General features: G+C 44.2%; 1 protein-coding gene across 1 annotated transcript in view; it reads left to right on the top strand.

Annotated features, from left to right (window-relative positions):
• The window catches only part of T265_03022 (hypothetical protein), a gene marked incomplete at both ends in the record, with an annotated part of 52,233 nt that extends 39,959 nt beyond the window's left edge, over window positions 1–12,274 (top strand). Inside the window, 5 exons of the mRNA XM_009167411.1 lie at window positions 3,366–3,589; window positions 6,839–7,058; window positions 7,158–7,314; window positions 8,620–9,401; window positions 10,248–12,274. Of these exons, the coding sequence (XP_009165675.1) occupies window positions 3,366–3,589; window positions 6,839–7,058; window positions 7,158–7,314; window positions 8,620–9,401; window positions 10,248–11,115 (2,251 nt within the window). The remainder of the gene's footprint in view (window positions 1–3,365; window positions 3,590–6,838; window positions 7,059–7,157; window positions 7,315–8,619; window positions 9,402–10,247) is intronic.
• Between the last annotated feature and the right edge of the window lie 475 nt (window positions 12,275–12,749).

The raw sequence follows: 12,749 nt of genomic DNA, 5'->3' as shown, positions 1-12,749 counted from the left end.
CAAAACTAACCAAAGTACTTTAGCGCACCGGGAATTTGGATGTGTTAAACCTGCGTTGGTGCAAGAATGTACATTCGCCGAACATCATTATATAGAGAAGTAAAGTCAATTCATGGCTAACTACAGAACGTCTCGCGGTTGTGTTCTGATCAGTATCGGGTGCCATTAATCCATCGGAAGCAGACGCCATTGTGTTCAATTTCTGGCAGTTCTCATGTGTATCCACGAGAAACCCATTTGACTTTCTGACCAAATATGCTGTGTAGCACAGATCTTAAACAAGTGACCTGGTCTCTTATTACAAAACAACGAGACTTCTCGTTCCGTCATTCAAAGATATCTTGCATTTTCGGACTACCTGTTTCTACGAATACAGATGGACGTGAGGGAGACGTAAGTTATAAAAGCAATATTACATAGGCACTTTCAAAATGCTTACTTGGAGTAGCTGATGGGAGATTTATTACAACGCATCCGGGTGCCGGTTGTGCTGGGACACCAAATACGTTTTAGACGATCGGCCACCAGAGAAGTGCGTTCTGTGTTGAGGATAGGCTGTGCTTGATTGCAGGAGGCGGTTTCAAAATTAACATTCTCCCTACCCCTTCTCCAATATGTCGTATCACACTGTCTCCACGTCCCCTCATCTCTATATACGGAAGATTATAGATAACCTCTTGTAGCTTCTTGTTTCTACCTTTTGCGTTCACACCTTAGTCCCTAACTTTGGTTTTCACCCTTTTCCCATATTCGTTTCGTGTCATTTGATTGTTCTCTATTCCCCAGAATATCCATTCGTATTTACTACGCCGACTGTGATTGAAAACGCTACGAAATTATACGAGTTTAAATAATCTTGCCAGAATGTCGTCTGTTCTTCATGCTTGTTTCAAATAGTTCAAACGTCTTCCTGCATCTGTTCTAAAAAGCAGATTTCGTTTCCACAAATCGATTGCAATATCACAACAAATCGGTTTGTCTTAGAATTATTTTGGGTTAGTTGCGTTGACATGGGACAGTTGGGGTTAATACTCAGGACAAGCTTTTGGTGCTTTCCTTCAACAAGAAACAATTCACAGCGCAGGGTTTTAAAATAACATGGTAATCCAACTCTCCGGGTATCTTGGGTAACCTTTTTCCAGGATTTTTAGAATTCGTTGACTACGGATAAAGTGCTGCGTTATTTTTTGGTCACCTTATTGGTTGTTAGTCAGCTACGATGAGCGTGTGCGCACTAGTATGCTTGTTTTCGTTTGATTGGGATGTGACTTACTCGGTGAGTTTAGTATGTCCGAGGTCACCCACCGAGTGTCCTAGGTCTGTGTTTATTTGGTTGCTCAAGCACGATAAATAATAAGCTGGCCTCGTTGCCACAGCTTGCAAATTCCAGATGGGTGTTGCTCTCAGTGCATGTGACCTTGGATCTTGACTGTACACTTGTATCATCAAAGTCGATTTTGCGATTGTATGCGAGTGCACCCGCACACAAGTTTTGGAACTCATTTAGGTTACTTGGATGTCGTTTTACCCTCGTTATTCTTGACTGAACCTGTCCGGCTATTTACCGTACGTACTCGCTGATGAGGGTTTGGTAGACGGGGTTTGTTTGGCACTTGGATTCGATTGAGTCTTTAACTCATACTGTGTTTCCAACTCGTATAATCGTTTGATCACTATAGTTTCGAAGCGTCTAGAGTAGAGTCTCCGTACGACTTAGCTTCAATGGCCACCAGATGTTCATTTTTCTGTCTCACCGTTTCCGGAAATGTTCTTGTCAGCTGTTGGATGGTGGTTCTTTTACGCCGTGTGAAAACACCCTGGTTTGGTCAATTCGTATGAACGTCTGCAATTAACTAGGAATCAGATGACCTCGCGTCTAGAGCATCGTCGAAATCGTGTAATCTTACAGGTTTCTAGTACATTCTTACTCAAAATTCACAGTTCGGGTCAACGGACTACGCACAGTCCACGACGCTTGCATTCCCCTGTTTACCTTCAATCTGCATAGTGAATATTGTGCTTCCTCATGTAGCTGACTGCTGTCCCCGCTCTAATGCCTAAGGCCGGAAAAAGACTCGCCGGCGAGCAGCACAAGAGCCGTATTGCTAATAAGTGAGTGCTTGCAAAAACAACGGCCTCGCGGTATATTTTTAAGGGACCTGTGTGGCCTTGATCCAAGCTCTCTGTCGCTATATTCTCAAAGGCATTGTCCAACTTTAATCCAAGGCTGTCTTACACTATATTATCTAGGGCACCGTCCGACCTCGATCCTAGGCTCTGATCGGCGTTTAGTGGAGCTCAAGGGTCTCAGTGGGTTTCGGGTATTCTGGGGTAATCTCCACGGATTTGACCTTCATGATGCTCCCGAACAGTTCTTTCAATGTGAAAATAATTGTTTTTGTGAGCTGATTCGATCACAAATCCGTCGTCCACGTCTCCACGTACCTGGTAAATGGACTCAGTGGTTAGAGCGCGAATTTACTGACTAGAAGGTTTCTGGTTTGAACCCAACCTCTGCATCTCGACTTCTGTCTAGGTTTGGGCAACCTGACAGTATCCCAGCCCTCGTGCTTTCTCTGGGTGGCACGTCAGCTAGGCATCGGAGCCGTGTTACAGCTGGACAATTTTTTTTTAATTTTTACTGTGGTAGATGGGAAAAGTCACCGAAAACCTTATTTTCACACTGTGTCATATTAGAGAAGTCAGCAAGACCGCCAACGTCTATCGGGTTTTTATGTGTGAAGCAGGGAGTGGTTGGATAGAGCTGTGGGGAATGTTGCTTTTACTCTAGGGGCAAGTCGCTACATAAAATTCAAATGATGAGCCATCTCCACATGGTACACTTGTACAAAAAGTCGCTACTCAAAACAGACCACTATTTCTTCGTCATTGGCATAACCGAAGTGGAGAATGTTAATGTTTTCAAAAACTCGGTTCACTTGCATTCTTGTAGTTTTAGCAACAAGCTAGTAACTCTCTTTTTGGTGGTAGGTAGTAGCAGTCTATTGTTATCGCTTTACATGAGTCGTATATTCGATTTTTCTTGACGAATTCTCGATCGCTCATTCGCACCAAAATATCCGGCTTCACTGATGTCACCGAATTCTGTGGTGAAGACATGTCTTATTGTCGTTCGGGGGTAGGTAACAGGAGCCATGGCTATTTCTGGCCATAAATCTGCGTGTTGGATTACCACTCCTCCGTTCAAAACAGATGATACCGATTACTTTCAGATATTTCTCAACGATGGGAATTTCTAAGCACACGTCTGCTCCTATTTCACCCATAGGATACCTTTTCGTTCTGACATTCACCGCCCTCGTGTTTTACGTAAAACGACCTTTCTCATTCCCATTCTCTGCCAGATCGCCAGATCATGAAGATATTCGGCCATCCACTTTAACTCGAATGGCCACTGATATCGCAGAAGGCGTGGGCTATCTGCACAGCAAATCTCTGGTACATCGTGATATTGCCTGTCGGAACTGTCTTGTGGGATCGGATCGCATGGTTAAAATCGGAGACTTCGGTTTGACCCGCCAATTGAGCAACTTGGAAACCGAGGGGTATTATCGGTTCACACGAAATTGTACGTTTTTGCTTTGCAGCCCGCCTTCTCTTTCAGTCAGTTTCGGTTATATAAACGGTGCAGTGTGGTAAATAGCCTAGTACTTTGGTAAACCAAGTCAACGGCGTTCACTCAATACTATCTGCTGATGCTGTTAAGGTCAATTTAACTGTGCATAGTTGTGCTGCTTGTTAGCAGCTGCTCTGTAGTTAACTCTGTCAAGTACCATGCAGCTGCCTACAGACATAGTCTGTTTGAAAAGCTATTGTTGAAAGGAGACGTTTTTTGGCCATATTCACTCAACCCACCAGCATCTTCCATTCCACGGGCACCCGTCGCAATATTTTCAATCATCCTTGACCCAAAAATAACTCTTGTGTCACACACCGTAACCCCATATGTATAATTGAGGATCGCATCACCCGACTCTTGATGAGAAACAGTTAGGGATCTAAGTCAAGGCTTTTGGGCCAGAAGTTCCAGCAAAAGGTAATAATGATCAGCGTAAACGATCGCGGTTATCTCATTATTGAATGCTAGCTTTCACCCTACCTGGAGGTTCAGCCGACTTTCTCAGCAGATCAGCTTACGTGCTTCACGTGGTTGTTCATTTTACCACAAACTGTAAAAACTTTCTTATTATGCTATCAGTGATGTCAGGGTTAACAACCCCGGCAAATTCTAACTGTCCGTTCGTCAATTCGTGGTCCAGGACTTGTGATATAGTGATGGTGTGACTGGCTCCGTCTGAAAGACTTTATCTCCATGAAGTCAATGTTTTTTCATATCCAGAGAACTCACACTCATCCAACTTTCAAGAACATCGAGGTTGAACAATATTCCCTCTGAAACTCCCTATCAATAGACTGGCCTTTGAATGGGAACACTTACTACTGGTGATATTTTTGTGATAGGATAGGTTCAAGCTGTAAATGACCGTTGCGCAATCCAAAACTCTTGTTTGAACCGGGTTTATCTGCCCTTGGACGGACGTACCAGGCAGTTGAGGAATTTGCTGTTTGACTTGTGGCCAAAGATTCCCGGGTTGTGTAGAGATGCTGAAAGCTCCTCTGTTTTCAAGATTAATTGGTTTTGCTTCTCACCTCTGTATCAAGTTGGCTAGCTTGAAATTTTCAAAATCAAGGCGCACGATCTAACTTACAACCCCAAAATATAGCGAAAATTTTGTACAATATGACGCATTGTGTAATGTGTGAGTCAGTACTGATAACTTGTCCCCAGTCCTGCTTACATACTGTCATGCAAATCACATCAAAATGGTCTCCATCTAAGAATGGTCTACCTATCGAGAGCTATTCGGATACCCCTGTAATAATTCATCCTATTATTGTTGTTTTCATGCCTGTGATATAGCTACCTATTATTTTTTTAGCTGGGTCACTTATAGTAATCCCTCGGAACACAAGCATTTCAAAGAAGCATAACCCTCTTACAAAGATACTTTTGTCCTGAGTAAACTGTCGTTGATCCCTTGGTTCGCTTCGGACGACCATAGTGACACCAGCTGGGTACATTCAGGCACGTGAAGCGCAACTGAACGAGTCTTAGTTGTGCCAATGTGAAAAAGTGGGATATGTTGTTTACAGGACTGTGACTAGCAGAGGAAACATTTTGACGGTGAAATTAACTATGCAATGCTCTTACCCTTACTCTGTTTGCGTTTGTATGGTTATTTCTGTTTTTGTTTGCGCGTTGTTTTTGCCAGTGAGGTCGGTCAACAACTTCCCAGTTGTCTGTAATTGTTGTCTCCCTTTTTCGGTCCAAACACCCAAAGCACTGCAATACACTCGCGCGTTGGAAACAACACTGCTAAGCGTTGTCTCATTGGCCAATTTCTTGTATGGAATGTTCTGTACTGTTCGTTTTCTCCCCGAATCTGCTGTTCGCTCAGTGAATCGCACCGATTTCTTATTAAGCTAATCTGAAGAAGCTCGAACTAAACGGAAAAGTCGTAGACTGCATAACTTCGAAATAGGTGAATTCATCAGCGGGCAGGGTTTTTGCTAATTCCATGGGTATGTAGCTGTAAATATCTGCATGTGGTAAATCAAGACGTATCTTCATCATTGTTTACTCCTTTGTTAGTCCCATTGTCGTTGAGTTCCACCCGTGATTTAATCGTTCATATCCGTGAACAGCCTCTATCAGGGGTCAGTGCCTGAGTTCTGTAAACGGGTATAAGCACATGATATAAGCTTAGAACTCCAATGACCCGGTCTATAATGGCAATAGGGTATGTTGGTCCACGGTCTCGTCAAAAATCCTCATTCTCAGTGAAGAACATTGGGGTATTACTGATGCACAACCATGTATCTTATTTGTAGTACGCCCTATAGGGAGAAGAACGTACTGAAATTTGCCGACCCTTGAAGTACGTTGACCTTTCATAGGTGCCTTTCCATAAGCCTGTATAAGTCCTACTTAGGCATGAAACACGGCGGTCTCTGGAATGTCCCGCTTCGAATTGCACCGTCGTCAGGCGGTCGCAGCTGATGTCCAATAGATTATCCATTTGAAATTCGTTTCGAATTCGTCAACTTAATCCAATAATAGCCACAGTTCAGAGACCTGTGTTCTCGAAATTCAGAACCGCTTCGTTTTCACATTTCACGGGGGTCGTGATTCTCAGCCGTACGCCAAAACTGTCGTATACAGTAATACGCTGTATCGGTCATCAGAGTTGACCAAATTAGCATACCCATTTCACAGCTTTCACGACTTGGAGGCCATACAACTTTCAAGGCGACAAAACATCACACAACGCCCTTTCAATCCCAAAAGATAAAATCTCGGGCATTTAATGCCCGAGATGGATGGTCCTTTTGTCCAGAAACTTTTGTGCTTTCTCTTCAGCAGTTGTGTTAGTCCCATGTTGCCATCGATCATAAAGTTTGACAGGATTAGAGATACTGGGCGATTTTGTTGAACGTAAGACTTATGTGGGGAATATTCTAAGTGTTCACTGTGCAGTCGTAAGTACAAAAGAAGCATGTGCGAATGTGTTTTAAAGAATAATAGTGGGTATGTACAGTTCAGGACTGAACCGGCCCACGCATCTGCATCGAATTATCTCATAGTGGTTCAGGTACTCAGTGTGTTGAGCCCTCTTATACATTTTGTTTTTGCCCATTTGATGTAAACGTCGCCTACTTTTAGTCATTTTTCTGCTTCCACAGTCTATGAAAAAGCAGGCGTTAGTTTAGCTTCTTTTCCAAATTGCCTTTTATTGTTTTCCTAATCATTTTGTAGGTCAACTTCCTATCAGATGGATGTCTCCGGAGATATTCCAGTTTGGGGTGTTCAGTGTCCAATCAGATTTATGGTCCTACGGAATTGTCCTGTACGAGATCATCACTTTTGGTGTTCACCCCTATGAAGGACTTGATGAGGTTATGGTTGTGGAGGGTGTGAAACAAAACCGACTAAGTATTCTGGACTTTCTTCCTTCAGCGGCGATAAACACACCTATGTAAGTAACTCCCATTGTTTCAATATCCAGTTCTTTTTGTCCCCATGCTTGGCTGTGATGCTTACTCCTTGTCGCCCTTTTCTCACTTATGTAACACAGCGCTGCACTCATTGGTCAGTGTTGTCAATTCCAATGGCAGCATAGACCAGCATCCATGGATTACATCAACCAACGACTGCGAGAAAATCCCGAATGCGTACGACCATTCCTCACGGACGAACCACCGAAACCAACTAGCAGAATTGATGCCCTACCAGTACGTTTCCTGTGTTACATGTTTTCACTACCTGCATCTCCTTGCATTATGTGTATGATTTTGAGTTCTACCGCCTTTCTGTTCCATTCTCAGATAGCCCAGTGGGATAGTTTTTGTAAGCTAACTTCTCCATGGTGGGTGACGAGAGGATTCACCTTAAGCGTGACTGCCGATCGCATTTTGTTGTCTCGAACTCTGGTTTTGTTATTCGTTTCCCATTTTATGATTGGGATAGATCAGTCTGTTTTCGGGCCTCTTATTCATCCACAGTTTACATCGGTTGATAACACCTGTGGTCCCCGTCACCTAGTAGATTTCACACAACTCCTATGGTGCAGTCAGTTTATACCATATATTTATAAACCAATTTGAACTTTGTGAAACACTGATCTTCTGTTATACCGAAGTAACTCGGCCTGTTTCAATTGTTTCCCATGGAAACGGTGAAAATTCGGTTATCTGGGGCAGTCGGTCTATTCCTTTAGATTTACTAGGCCAAGTGTACGGACGTAGGTAGAAGAACAGGGTGAACAGGGAGAACGAGGTTCTTTGCAGAATGTGCTCAATTCAAAACCCTACGAACAACTGTGAAAAGTTTCCAAACATATTTAACTACTGTTTAATTTCATACTGCTCATGAGTAGCTTAGATTGGGCGCTTAATCATAATTAAGAGAACATCACAACCGGGAGATTCAGCTGGGTTCCAGGTGAGTCTCTCAAAAAACCAAACTAGTTTTCAAATGAGTGTATATTCGCTAAATACGAGTGGCCTCTGTCCATGTAGGTAGCACAAGAATTAGCAGGTTTTAACGTCACACTCACAGTCAGACGCGGGCTTTGTCATTCGCAATTACAGATGGCACGTTTTCACAGAGCGCGAAAGATCTCAAGTGCGAGTTCACAGGTCTCATTTTCGTCATCATTTTTATCTAAGAAAAATCTAGACCGACCTCTTATCATCCTGCCTCCTGAATTTTTTCTTTCACTCAAAGCAATTGTGACGGCAAGGCCAGGATGTCGGTATTTAACACTTGTTGTATCCCACTTTACGGCTGCTGCTTCATTCCTGCGGACGAGCCATCCACGCTTGCAGAAAATGTGGACGTTGGGAGCGGACTCTATTCTCGAACCTTTTAGTTCTGCAAATATAGCCTAGTCCGCCCGGTTATCCTCCCCCCCCCCAGTATCACGTTGTTGCTGAAACTGTAGATTTCGTTACTAATTAACTATTGTTACTTTTGATGCGAAATACTGCTTGGTCGATATTTGACCACCTCGCGCACTCTCGCTTCCATTCTAACAGTTTCAACCTGGAGCTGGCGCCTGCATGATGTCTGAGAATGCACTCGTCTCAGATGGCCCTAATCCCGGCACAAATATGGCTGGCGCTGTGAATGTGACGGACACTGTTTCAAACAACCACAGTACTGGTACGATTGGCCTTGCTGCCGTACGTGGATTCCACAGTACTACCGGTAGCCTTGTTGGAGCTGGACGTTCATCCCTAGCCTACTATTCCGCAGACTCCTTTCCGGAGGCAACTTCGGCGGCACTGCGCCTTTTAGCTGCCGATGTTTCATACCCTTCAGGAAGACGGCGGCATAAAACTGCTGATAATGCTATCAACAAGGAGCGGAATACCTTTCTCCGACGAGGCACAAGTTCGTCTTCAGGGGACGGGGGTAGTCACATGAAACTAGAGACTGGGAGCAATATTCGAAATCCGAAGTATCCAGTTTTCGACCTGAACCCGGCTTTTTTGCAAGGTTGGTCCGCTAGCTCGGATGTCCCGCCGTCTTCGGCTCCTCACAGGTCAAACAAACTGGAAAAGTCGCGCCATATTTTGTTCGGCAAATCAGAATCTGTAGACCAAGGGGCTGCCGAACTGGTTCCTATTCTTTCGACCCAGAAACAAACATCGATGTGCTACACTGAGTTACGTGGATCGCCCCGCCCAACGATCCCTGCTACTCAAATTCGCGACCCTTATAACGGTCCAGTTGTTCTACCGGAGGTGGTTGGCGGGGTTTCTTTTCATCCAGCATGCCACGAACAACAGAACGGTGTTCTGGCTTCTAACCCTCGGTTAGTTACCGGCATGTTCTCTTAAGCAGCATTGCTCGTAGAGCGACACTCTCTTCTAGATGTGTTTGGTAAACTTGAAATTTTTGAGCATTTCGACATCGTCCGTAGTTCATTGCTTTTGGTGGTGTGTCAATAAGTCGTTGAATAATTACGCATAGGTATGTGTGAATCCAACAATGCCCCGTCCATTCCTATCACTTTAACAGCTTAGAAAGATTTTACTTTAGGACTGGATAGATGTGTTTTTTCTGGCCAACTTTCACACTGTAGCTAATCTTCTTCGTACTTGACAAAACAATGAACTACCGATTTATTGCACCTATTTTGAACCTTTTAAATGTTCCGTTTAAATCACACTCGGCACCGAACTTACCCATATTCGGCTGCATCGTGACCGTTCTGCCTTCTGTCAAAGGCATCTGTATTCTCGAATGGGCATGTGATCTGTCTGACAGCATGGCTTTTATTCTATGGTGCAGCGGCACTTAAGTACCTCTTTCCATATTAATGACGACGGCAATGATACTGATCGTAGCAGCTATCCTCTTTGACATCAGTCGGTCGTGTTGTATCGGTCCGTCGTTAAGCTTTCCCTCTGATCGTCACTTCTGGTTGCTAGATTTTATTCTGGCATTCTAGTTCGTAAACATCAAATATTACTGTTGTCGTTATTGTCTGCTAAGCACGAGGATGCCCTTACTGATAGTATATAGAGTTGACTTGGCGCACCAGATCCTGTGTTTTGCAACCAGTTTCGATTTCAACCGACCGATTGCGTCACACTGACATGTGTCATTGTTAGTGAACTGAGTTGGCTCACCTCTTGTTTTTACCCACTACTTTTAGATCGTTGTCGACTGGATATTTGGTCGGTGGTCAACACCAGGATAACTTAGTTTGCAACCGTACTAAAAGTGCCCCGGAACACCATCCACATGGCTTTGACCGTGCGTCGTCAAGCAAACTGACACCATTACCATCTGTTCGCAGATGTAACTGTCCGGACAGCAATCCTTGTGAGCATGACCTCTTAAACCTTCCGTCTACGCCTAGTTTTGTATCCGGGCGGAAGTCAGCTGGACGCTTTGTCCCAAGCAGTGCACGATACGTTGTTGGTAGCGCCGCGCAACGTTTGAGGTCATTGCTGCGTGCGTTTGCACGGTCGCGTAAGGGAGACGTATCCCAGTGTGACGGGTCTAATTTACGGAGCACGAAGTCATCCATATGTTGTCGGGCCGCTGACCTTCCTAATGAAAGCGAACTGACTTCCGCACAGCTAACTCAGATGCGTAGTGATCCGAATCAGTTCTCTACTTCCTGTCCACCTTTGTTGCTGACCCGTCTACCTCAAGTTGGTCCCGAACGCATCGAACGTTTGCACGGACTTTCCGTCGCGGAGACCTTCACCCCGGCATCTGCACCACCAGTACAACAGTACTTTTTCTCCTTTGACAGTTTCACTGATGTGAACGCTGACTCGACTAACTCCAGATTCCCTCCCACCACGTCAGATGCTTCCGCCTCACGGTATCCGTCTACCGACTGCTCCACGATACCTCCGGTCACATTTTTGCACGCTGTTGAGGTCTCTCCTGTCGAATTGCACTTAGAGCGCCAAACACCTTCTCCCACAGTAAACACGACCTCTTCTTCCCCACCTCGGACTCCCAGCTCTTCTTTAGTCAGTCACGATCACTGTTCCTACCTCGTTTGATAGTACCAACCACTGCTTTCCGCACACGTACTTGCTGTTAATCGACCACAGCGCCTGTCCCAGCATTATCCCGGTTTATGCTTCATCCTCCCATCTCATTTATTTTCCTCTGCATCTACCTCAGTCTGTTTTATATACCATCTTTCTTCAATTGTAATTGGACAAATGCACAGTTCTATGCATATTCAGTACACTACCATACATTCTTCAGCTAGGTTATTTCACCTGCCAAGTGTCAATATGTTATTGTCCTCTCTTCACATTCGTCACGCGCATCGCTGCACACAGATGTACAAATATGGTTGATCACTATCAAATGGTATCCCCTACTTTATAGCCTATCCCCATTCTTTAATATCTTGATCTGCTTCACCAGGTCTTGTTCTGTCATACTCTTTTGTCTCCTATTCGCCTTTCCTCGGTCTTTCATTTGATGCTTGTCCATAAAAAACATTTTCTTGTCATTGAACATGCATTGTGTAACTCTTCTGTTTTGATCTGTTCCCCAGATTCTCCAGCATTATCAGGGCTAGGGTCTGCTGTAGCCGCTGTGTACAGTTTTTCACATCACTTGAGCTGTTCCTCTATCTACTCATTTGTATATTGCCAACCCGTTCCGCTTTCTTATAGTAGCATTTTCATCAGAATTTACTATCGTACTGCTTTATACAGCCTTATGGTTTGCCTCGTTTTTCCAATGCATACTCCTTTCTTCGTTCGTTGCCTTACACATCTAATGCCAATCGCGTCCTCAGACACTCAGTTCCCCTTCCTACTTGCGTCCTAGTTCATTTCAACTGTTGCTGGTCCTTATATTTGTCTCTCTCTCTGTCCGTGTGTTTGTGGTCAGCTTCTCAGGGTGGCATCCTTGCAATGGCGTGTGTGCGTGCGCCTTCCCTGTTTGTTTTTGGTGTCTGTTTTTGTTTTGGATGACGAGAATTTTCCTGCATTCTCTGTGCACGCTGTATTATGATTGTTCTTATCTTCTGATTTCCTTCCCACATGCAAGCTGCGAATGGACTATTGCGCCGTTTGTTACATTTTGATGGGTCGTTGCCATAAAATCTACCCAATCTTCAGCATTGTTTGGTTAAGTAATGATTTTTGGGTTTTCGAATATTTTTATCTCTTCTGTGCAAATAGATCCATGCTTCGCCGTTCTTTCTGTTGATTCTGTTTTTATTGGTCACGTTTCGGCATATTTCAACAGTACAGGAAAAGTATTGATCTGATGTGTATGAGTTGGTAGGCTCACCAGAGCCCTGTGTAGTTCTAGGTCACGCATATCAATTTCGTAAAATAATTTTTAGGTTACCATTCAAACGAGCTTGCATGCTGTGATGATCGTGTCACGCCGTTTACCGTCTTGTTTGAGATAGTTTATGGGTAATATGCCCACGTAATTGTTCATATCCGATGTGTGATCTGTATTTCAGCATCGTCCAAACATGGGGTTGCTGAAAACTCTTCGGTGGCCCGCGATCGGTTTCGCCCTTCTTGGTTCATCAGATAGATGCGGGATTTTTGGTCCCAATAACCAACGTTTTTTCTTCGTCTTCATCGACGTAAATCCGAGGGAACAAGGTTAGCGGACAAACATGAAGAGGCATGTCTCAACCATCATTCAATTTAAG

Source organism: Opisthorchis viverrini (genome assembly GCF_000715545.1).
Source record: "Opisthorchis viverrini unplaced genomic scaffold opera_v5_41, whole genome shotgun sequence".
NCBI lineage: Eukaryota > Metazoa > Platyhelminthes > Trematoda > Opisthorchiida > Opisthorchiidae > Opisthorchis > Opisthorchis viverrini.
This window is presented reverse-complemented; position numbering and strand designations above follow the sequence as displayed.